Raw genomic sequence first — 10,219 nt, forward strand, 5'->3', positions numbered from 1 at the left:
AGTGATAGCGGTTTTGTTGCTGCTGACGTCAAAAGTTATTTACAGCTGAGGTCGAACAGGAGGAAATGCAGAGGGTGGTTTCAAAATATCTTTAATCATAAACAGTCCTTAATCCACATGTGGCAGCAAAGCCTCGGTATGCATTCAGCATTCTTATAACATTTAAAGAAGTGGACAATATCTTTCAACACGGTATCAAAATAATGAACAAATGATTTTCTGTGGCTTTCACAACCATGGGATCTCAACCCTCTTCAACATCTAGTGACAAGTGAGACAGCAACCGTCACCATCATCAAGACACCTAAAACGGAAGTAGCTTTTGGAGAAATATTATCCCAAACACACTGTATGTAGAATTTATACCAAAGAGTATTAAATCTGATCTGGTGACTCATCATGTTAATGAATGACTCTTGTGTTTAGTTTTTCTTTCATCTGTCGTTGATTGTTGCACAAAAGTTCAACACAGTTTTAGCTCGAATTCAAAGGCGTGATTTGTATCAGTATCAGTACCTCAGCTCTATTCTCCATGTGCTTCGCATCGTTGTTGCCGATTCTGTTGCGTCAAACTCATCGTCATAGATGTTCTCAGGGTAGTCCCTGTAACATTTTAATGTTGGTGTCTGGTGTGTGCTAAAGCAGCAATTATAAGATAAAGAGTTCCCTAAGGACTTGTTTGCATGATGCAATCATCAGTAGTATTTACAAAGCACAGAACAATGCTAAAATTGTGTGGAAAGCCAACTGGCTAACTTCGGTCTGTAGCTGTCATTGCATGAAGGAGTGCCTCATGGTGAACACGCTCAAGGCTAATCTTCAAACACGGGCAAGTCAGAGCAGCTACCTGTTCTTGAGTGTGCGTTTAAATGGGAATCACACAAAGTACTGGGAATGACTGGTCATTCTGGAAGTTAGTCGGTCTGGAATATAAATATAGGACCACAAGAAGAGCTGTTCCTACACTGTGTAAGGCACTCTCTCCTGGATTTAAGACCTCAGGAAAGAAACACAAAAACACTGCACATCAAAATCAGGCCTAAAGGCATCAGGACCTATAACACAGAAAACAACTTTAAATATTCTCTGCCTCACCTCCAAAACATCACACATGCCCCCTCAACAGACTCACACACATGCACACTGTCACATCGACAAGCACACACACACACACACACACACACACACACACACTACTATGTTGCTTAAGTACGCACACAAAACTGAATTCTTCTCGTACACAAAAATGTTTTCCCATTTTTTTCTACACTTCTGAAAAAGTAAAGTGCAACCTTGTTAACACTGTAATCAGGCTGTTTGTTTTGTTTATTTCTTTTCTCTGGCTGCTCAATTGGACTGCCGACCTTTATTTCTGCCAGACTTGAACTGCCCCCGGGTTAGTGTCTAGCAGGACTGGCTTAAACTGTGTGAACCATCACCGTGATGAATACAAGTGATGATGTTGCCTCCTGCTTCACACTTACCTTTTACAGCTCTCAGGAAATCAAAATATATTATACAACCCCAAAAGACGAGCCAAACAATATGAAGTGTTCAGAGCTGAACGGACACGTGGGCCAAATTTCTAATTACAGACACTAAAATAGACTTTGTTTTTTTCCAAAGGGAGCCATGTTGTCTTCATTGTCCATTGCAGGTTCAATCAGGTCCTTCTCTACATGTCGGTAATCTGGACAAATTAAAGCAATCCAGATGTGTCCTCCCACCCACCCAGGGTTCTTTTGGTTTGGTGCAAATTAAGGAAGAGGACCAGGTTGGACAACCGCGGTGGGCTGAGTCTGGATTGGATGAGGGTATTTGGGCGCCAAAAGTTCTATTGTGCCTCCATCAGTAGCTGTACATGGACAAAGGGGTGTCCTCCATCATATCATCCTACACAGGGAAAATAGAGTTAAATATAACTTTTTACACCTATAGAACACAGTCTTACAGTCATGAGTGCTCCATCCTCAGACAATTCAATTTGTGATAAGTGCATTTATAAAGGCCGTTAATAATTCATGTTATTCCTGGTTAGTAAAAGTAACTTGACAAGAAGTAATGTAGAAAATATCTTTGTGGCAAATATGAAGCTGGAAATTTGTCGTAAATCTTCGAAATTCTTTTGGTCCCTTTTCACCACTCGTAGTTTTCCTAATCAGACACAAGTCTTCGTAGTCTGATGCAATGTAGATTTATTGAAAATCTATGGTTTCAATAAACCAAGTGTTCTCATGAGAGCAACTGAAGTGGAACTTTCAAGCACTGCCTTATACCTGTTCAGGTTTTATTGTTCCAGTATGAGCTTTCCCAGGAAGGCACATGTCATCCAGGAGTCTATTCATTTATATAAAAAAATACATGCTTCTCCCCAACAGCTGCTGCTGCCTTTGCTGACAGTTTGAGAGACTAATTAATTAGTGCTGTGTGCACTGTGGTCATCAAAGCAGGTTTTCTCTCTGTCTAAAGTGTTTGTGCTAAGCTAACCACGAGAGCTATCAATCATGTACGCCTAGGCAAGAAAGCAAATAGGCAAACTATTGCTTTGAATATTCAGTTATAAATGTTAATAGGTCTTTAATAAGTGGTTATTTAATAACCCATTAGGTCTACAGTTGTAAGTTGTTATTAAATGCATTTTGTTCAAATTGCAGTGCAGCTGTTTTCCAGATATTCAGGGCCAAAAAAGTAGATTAATTCTAACCTAGCACCCCAAAAGCTGCTGTTATTCATGACTAGCAGATAAATGTGATACACAGTAACCGATTATCCACACATAATATCTTAACCGTCAGCAAAGACATAAGTTTATTTCATAAACTCTATAACAAAGGGAGCTTTATTAGGAAGTGAAACTGATAGGTAAATCTGCAGTCAGGCCAAATTTGTCTCGGTGTATGACTCATCTGCGCCTAACATCATCTGACAGATTGAATATTTTCTGAGACAGCTCTAAGAGTGTGGCCTGGTTGTCATATGGGTGTGCTCACCATGGGCAGGTCCTGCAGCCGACGGAACTCCGGTCTGTTGTCTCTTCGGCGCAGTTTGAGGAAGAGGAGCAGGGTGATGATGACAGCAGTGATGATGAAGGCTGACACCAGGCCAGCCAGGAGGGGGTCTAACGCGGGAGAGTCGTGGGCCATTGTCGCTGGAATAGAAACACAGGAGACACATCAGCGGGGGCCCGTTGTTCTATTAACACACTGTCAACAAACAAGCTGACAATGCAGCATTGAGGATTGATTCTACTTTGACTTAACATGGTGCCAGGAGCAAGTAGAGCTTCTTCAGTGGTTGTTTAAAGTTGTTACTGGAACCAAATATAGATACTATCAGCATGTGGAGTGTTCATCATGTGGCTCAGGATAGAAATGTCAAACATGATGGTGATGTTAAACGGGCCTGCACAGTACTTGAGGTCAATGTGGACCAGTCAATATATTTGTCAGGCATCATTTTAGGATGTTTAGAGATAAATTTAGAGATAAATAGTGTGTCACTTTTCTGTAAGGGTACTGTTTAATCTCTGAGAATATCTTGACCTTTTGACGTTAACGTCTCTGTCTGTATATTTCTGTACAGTTTGGATTCGTATCTGTCCTCGGCAGAGTATTTTTGTATATGGATGTTGCTATGCAAGACTGTTTTGTAAACTTAGCTTTTTTTTCTTCTTTTTTTTTTTAATATATCCCCTGGTCGAAAGTAACAACAACCACAGAGCAGTGAATGCTCCCTGTTCTTCTGGCTAATGGAAAAAGGCGAGGTGCCAAGTGCCTAATAAAACCACAGTGAGACAAGCAGAGAGATTTTTATATTTTAACTTTAGTCGAGCAAGCTGGTCAACTGAGAGAAAGTTTATCAGTGTTTCCTTCTTTGTTAGCCTGGCAAAAGTCCTCTGAATGGGGAAAAATAAACCTTATCTGTACTCTGTGGGAACAGAAAGAGAAGCTGCAGATATATATGTATCATTGCGCAGAGAGACAGACAAAACAAGAAAAACAGAGGAGTCCCATGACTGCCTCTGTCCTTTTCTCAAACAAACCCATGGTTGTGGTATGCTTGGTGGTGACAGTGCTTGTAGAAGATGTAAATGGGGGAGGCGTGGTGTGTGTTTGTGTCTGTGTGTGTTGAAGCAAGGACTGGCTTGTGCTGGAAAACAAAGAACAACATCGCCTTTGTTATAAAGCCAAGTGACTTCTGGCTCTGTCTATATCCAGGGAGTGAATGGTCCACAACAAATTCATACACCAGCACAGAAGGTGTTTGTGCACTTACTGTCACCCTCCACGGTTAGCTGGGACGGGCGGTTGGCGTGGGTTTTGTTCTGGGCGGAGGGGCTGCTCGGCGGGTCGGTGGTGGACTTCGGGTGGACATCGGTGGAGGCCTCAGGGTGTCTGTTGGACTGTGGCGGGTTTGTCGATGGTGGAGACTTGGTGGGCTCGTGTGAGGAGCTGGATGTTGGAGTGGACTGGGTGCTGGTAGCAGAGGTGTCAGGTTCGGCCTTTGGATCAGGTGTTGCAGCAGAAGTTGGGAGGTGTGTTTTGGTTTGAGTGGGTGGGTTTGAAGGTGTAGTGGAGCTAGAGGGAGGAGGTGCAGGATGGTGTGATGTGTGGCTGTGATTTGATGAGGCTGGTGTGGTGGTTTGCATGTCTACAGAGGACGTGTGAGCTGAGTGTGTGGTGCTGGTGGCAGCGGGGGTGGAGAGGATGTGAGAAATGGGGGAGTGGCTCTCAGATGGAAGAACTGGAGGCTGCGATGGCGGCTGGTTTGTTGTGCTTTCATTCTTTTCTGGGACGGCAGTGGTTGACTGAGAGATGTTGTCAGTAGCTGCAGAAAAAGAAAGTTGTCATCATCAAAATATTGTAGTTCTACGGAACTTCCATCCTGGAAGCAATTAAAGGGCCACCTCCCCATAATTTACAAATAAACCTATTTCCGTACACTGTTATATCTATCACGTTTGGCTTTATTTCCCATGTTTTGCAATATTTGTCTCTTGAGATTTCTGCCTCTACCTAGAATACAATGGAGGAGTTTGCCACAGCACTTAAAAATCACATAATCTAAAAATGTATTTATGCATGCATTTTCACTGTGAACGTAATCACTGATAATTGTTAAACTTTTCGTGAAGCGCCATCATTACATCAAAATTCGATTTTGTTAAAGAACTTTGGTTCATGACCACATACCTTCGGAACTATTGCAATTCCCATCAGCCTATGGTGTACTTTTTTAATGATAATATGCAAATGTCAGCCTGCAGATGGTGAACATGGTGAATATTACGCATCAGCATTAGCATTTTAGCACTTTTTTTTTCATTAAGAGTATGAGCATGTTAAGTAAAGCTTCCCAAACTGTGTCAGGGATATTCCATTGATCAGGCATTTCTCTCTTTCTCACAATTTCCATCACATACTGCCGGCTGTAGGCTCTCAGCATTAATTAATTGCACATTTTCCAACGCTATGAGCCGCACAAATACAAAAAAAAAAAAAAAAAAAAAATCCCTCTACCTCCACTGTATTTGGGTGGAGACAACAGACTAAAAGTCATTCAGCACTGAACCTGGACAAATCTAACCACCTCGGCCTGCCTAAATGTTTCCGATACTGACTCCTGCAAACAGCTGCCAAGCCTCAAAAATAAACTTGATAAAAGTATCAAAAAAGGTGCTTTGCCTGAGAATATGTTGAACATATGTGTAAATCAGCCCTGGTGTGTGTGACAGAGACAGTGAGAGGGAGAGAGTCTGTGTGTGTGTGTGTGTGTGTGTGTGTGTGTGTGTGTGTGTGTGTGTGTGTGTGTGTGTGTGTGTGTGTGTGTGTGTGTGTGTGTGTGTGTCATTGGGGGAGTATTTCACTTCTACCTTTCTCACCCTCATGTGAGAAATCACAGTATTTAATCACTTATCTCCTCTCCTCAACACCATCTGAATCACTTAGCTAACTTCTCTCCAGGCATATTTTGCTGTTGCTCTCACAGCAGATTGCACCGTATTTAATTCAGGCAGTCCTTGCTTCTTCATTTGCTTTTACTTCTACAGTATCTTAAACCATCTCTGACATGTACCTATCTTTCGTTCCTTTGATTTACTCTACTTGTTTAACATCTAGACTCAGCTCTCCGTCCCTGCCTGTACTGTGTTTATGGTATGGCTGTCGGCACTTTAGCCCCGTCACTAACACTGTGGCCCACTTCTGGATGTGGAAAACAGTGATAAGGACTTTGTTAAATATAGCTCCTAAACTCTGAGCCACTTGCTGTTGGGCTTCCTACTAAATTCTTCTGAAGTGCCTACCTCTGAAGTGCGCACCTCAAACAGACAGAAACAATAATCACCACATCATATCGACACACCACAAGGACGGCTAGTTCCTGCACCCTTAGTCTGCCATGATGTTTTCACATTGAACACGGGAGTGGGAACATGCAGTTCCATAGTTACCATTATCTTTTCTTGCTTTGGATGCCACGGAGACGGGTCCCTTCTCTGTCGTTATGTTGTTGCTCAAACTGCTGGTGCCACTGGATGTTGGGTTTGTGTCAGAAGTGTTCTGTGCATAGTCTGCAACTGGAGCCACAAGAGCTGCGTCAGCACTTTCTGAAGTGGGAGAAGCAGCAGTGTAGTCCTCATCTGATGAGGTAAGGACAAAGTGGAATTTTATTTCAGTCTTCAGAGTCATTAACAACTTATTTGCTTATTATTCCAAGCAAACATGGGGCAACGGGTACCGTACATGCTGCAAAACCAACTGAATATCTCAGTAAACACAGACTGATGTTTATACAAACATAATTATTAAAACTGAAAAATGTGTACACATACATGACTGTGCAAACATTTTAGGCACTAAAAGTAAAGTGAGTAATGTGAATAATTCTTTTTTTGGGAATAATTAACGCCATTATTATTATTCATATATTTTTAATTAAAACAGCAGTAGCTCTCCTTGGTACATTTGCACACAGTATTTGATGCTTGGCAGGTAGGTGGCTCAGCATTTTGGAGGACTCGCCATAGTTCTTGTTTGGATTTTTCTACCTCAAGATGTGTTTTGTCTTTATAATCCCACGCTGAGTCCATACCATCTGCTACAGGACTCCTTGTTCTTGTTGCTACAGTTCCATATGACTATGTGTTTTGGGTCAAACCAATCAGATGCCTCTTTGATGGTATTGTTTAATGAATAAAAAAAAAAAAAACAGACATCTGAAGTGTCTACAACGTTTGCACAGCGCTGTATATATTATTTGTTTTAGTAAGAATGATCTGTCTATGAATGACTTTTTCCGGCCAAGTAACCCGGCGCTTTAAGAGAGTTGCGTGTACAACCACAGTCTTGTATCAATCAACCAAAGTGTGATGTTTCCTTTTAGGATGGACGAAAGGACTTTGGAGGCCTGATGTGTCAAGCTATCAGGTGTTTCACAAAACAGATGAATAAATGATGCATATATACCCTCCCCTTCTGATGTTGTATTTTATTCATGAAGTTGTGTCAATTCAGATTTACCATGTGTCTTTGTTTGGGTCTGACCCCTAGTTTGGAAACCACTGAGTGTACCACACAACTTTAAGAGATAAAATGGGTAAGGATCAACTTCTATTTGTACTTGGCACGGCTTCTACTGCAGCCCATTTGAGACGTGCTGGAAGTAATTTTTGGTCTTTGAAGTAATATATTTTTAATGAAGACCTTCAGTCTCGCTTTAGTTTCTCTTCCTTCTCTGTCTTGATGTCTTTAGCACTATTTTTTCTACCTGCTTCCCTTTGATAAAGACCAGGGCACTAATGTAATGTAAAGTCATTACCGTTCAGTAACACACTGCCCTGATGCCTTTCATTACTTCCATAATCACTCACACAGCTCATCAGCACACACTGAGAGAGAAAGCGAGGCCCAGAGCCCAGAGACACAGACAGACAGACAGAGAGAGAGAAAGATAGAGAGACCTGTTTGAACTCGAAAGCATACCAAAACAGATTCGCTCATAAATAGACAGAGGTGCTTGGCTGTATAATGCTGGCCTTGTTCCCTCACTTTAGCTCCATTAGAGCTGCTTGGGTCAAATGCTGGAGTAGTAGGCTATGTCTGTTTTTGTATAAATGTGTGTGTGTGTGTGTGTGTGTGCGCGCAGAGTAGTTTCATAAAGAGGGTCACTGTTTCCACTATGGCATGCTCCTCTCTCCAGATATTACAGGGTCTCACTCATGATCTTTCAGGCCAGCGCAGCATGTACCTGGGGAAATAGCTTCAGCTCACTTCTTGACCCTGCCAGTGAGACGAACAGCCAACCGATTCTCTGCGAGCAGATGTCTGCTGCTTCAGCACTCAGAGCTGGAAGTGCCTATCAGTGACACAGTCTGTCTGTAACCCATCTAACTGCTCCAGTAAAGTCGCACGAGCACTGTTTTCACAGCATGTGATTCTGCTGGGATCTGAGTCAATACCACAGATCATTTCAAAGCCATTTCCCTATTAAATGACACTGAAAAAGCTGAAGACTGAAACAGCTCTGTGCAGTACACAGGCAGCATGTCCGAGGCTCTCATTTCTTCTTCCTATTACTGTACTCGACATGAGAGCTTGACATAACGGTATGTGGTCAGTTCGTTATTTATCATGGCATTACATTTGCAGTGATGATACGTGGTCAGAAAAGAATGACACAGCATAGATAAACTAGGGAACTGAGGTAATCATTTCTATAATATTGAGTGGATGTTATGACATAGGTAAGTATTATATCAGTTATTAGTATATTTCTTTACGTAGAGCTGTGTATTTTATTCTTATAGTTAGTTTATGTCAAGACTTTAGTTAGTTTTGGTGGGTTACTCTGAATGGGCAGTTATTTAAAACATATAATTAAATGAAGGAGGTCAGATGAGTCAGAAGTGGGACAAAAAAAGGCCTTTTTTTTGTCATGCACTTTGTTCTTTGCGAATAAAGCTCAGAGGGATTTTTATGGAGAATGTTAATAAACTCTCCTTCCTTCCTACAAAACACTGTACGACGTCTGGTAAAACCTGCTACCTCTGAGTCCCCTCATAAAGTCTGCATACTGTACTGCAGAGGAAAGCCAATTAGCATGAAGCCAGTAAAATGACAGTGTGCTGCTGCACACAATTAGAGGTGTCATTTATCATAATGTACTTCCCTGCTCATTTACAGCCAATAAATGTTCTGCAGTGGAGCCGTGCTGTTTTCTATTCATTCCACTTTCAGCTCGAGGAGCTGATGGGACAGATCAGCTCGATGAAATCTTTTCAAAATGTCAATAGTCTAATTTTATTTTTATGTGAGAGCTGCTGATGGAGAAAATAAGAAAAGGTAGGAGGAGGGGAGAAAGCTAAGAACAGGCAGGAGAGGAAGCAGAAGGTGGGTTAAGAGTGAAATACAGGATGTATGTAAATGTACTGCAAGGAAGAGGAAGAAAGTGGAGAGTAGAGGGAGGAAGTGAAGTTCAAGATTAAGTGTGCGGTTGTTTCAACAAAAAGCAGAGGGTTGAATGTAGAGAGGAAAATGAAATGAAGCGTATGAAGGGGAAACATGGGTTTCCTAGAGGTATCCACATCTGATATCAAGTAGGGTTGAAATAAAACACACAACACAAGTGTCCACACTCATCATGTCTATTTATGGTGTAACAGGAGAAAAAAAAAATCATTGGCTTCTCCCTGTAAACTCACATCAGTTCTATTAGTTCAGACATGACTGGAAAAAAAAAGTGTGCGCGCGCGCGTGTATGTGTGCGCGTCTGTGCGCACGTGCGCGCTCACAGAGATGGTGTTGAGTTATACAGCAAATATTGTTGAACTTTTGTAGCACAAATTGACAGTGTATTAGCTACCGCAATCAAAGTGGCAAACAGACATGCAGTAAACACAAACAAACTGCTACCTACCATGTGTAGCGGACCCCAAGTTAATGACCAGAAGCGCACAAAGGGAAATCCAGAGTTTAGTCTCCATCATCTCTGTTCTCTGACTACACAGTGAGAAAATGACTCTTTAAATGTCGTTTCCGCCCGTCTTGTTATGGCAGGACTTCTTCTCACAGTCCGTTTCCACAACGTTCACGGAGGAGTTTACAGATCCCAGGCTGCGGTATACAGTCCTACCCACTGAAGACAGTAAGCAGCTTTGCCAGTGTATGTATGCGTGGCTGGAGGGACGGAAGGAGGAGTGTGTGCGTCCGGGCTGCTCTCT

General features: G+C 42.0%; 1 protein-coding gene across 3 annotated transcripts; it reads right to left on the reverse strand.

The window, feature by feature from the left end:
• Window positions 1-75: 75 nt before the first annotated feature.
• LOC138618805 (uncharacterized) lies at window positions 76-10,200 on the reverse strand. 3 transcript variants are annotated; one of them, XM_069694795.1, is made up of 5 exons: window positions 9,916-10,200; window positions 6,452-6,577; window positions 4,276-4,827; window positions 2,991-3,148; window positions 76-1,893 (listed from the first exon to the last, which is right to left on the reverse strand). In XM_069694795.1, exons 1-5 carry the CDS (start codon window positions 9,983-9,985, stop codon window positions 1,849-1,851), a joined length of 951 nt encoding a protein of 316 aa, XP_069550896.1. In that variant the 5' UTR covers window positions 9,986-10,200; the 3' UTR covers window positions 76-1,848. The 3 variants fall into 3 exon arrangements, with proteins under 3 accessions (XP_069550896.1, XP_069550895.1, XP_069550898.1); XM_069694794.1 differs by having other exon boundaries at window positions 6,452-6,640; window positions 9,916-10,199; XM_069694797.1 differs by lacking the exon at window positions 6,452-6,577 and having other exon boundaries at window positions 9,916-10,199.
• Between the last annotated feature and the right edge of the window lie 19 nt (window positions 10,201-10,219).

Source organism: Brachyistius frenatus, unplaced genomic scaffold (assembly GCF_029030835.1).
Source record: "Brachyistius frenatus isolate BFR_SWC_R1_liver_20210118 unplaced genomic scaffold, ASM2903083v1 Contig_18, whole genome shotgun sequence".
Classification (NCBI taxonomy): Eukaryota; Metazoa; Chordata; class Actinopteri; family Embiotocidae; genus Brachyistius; species Brachyistius frenatus.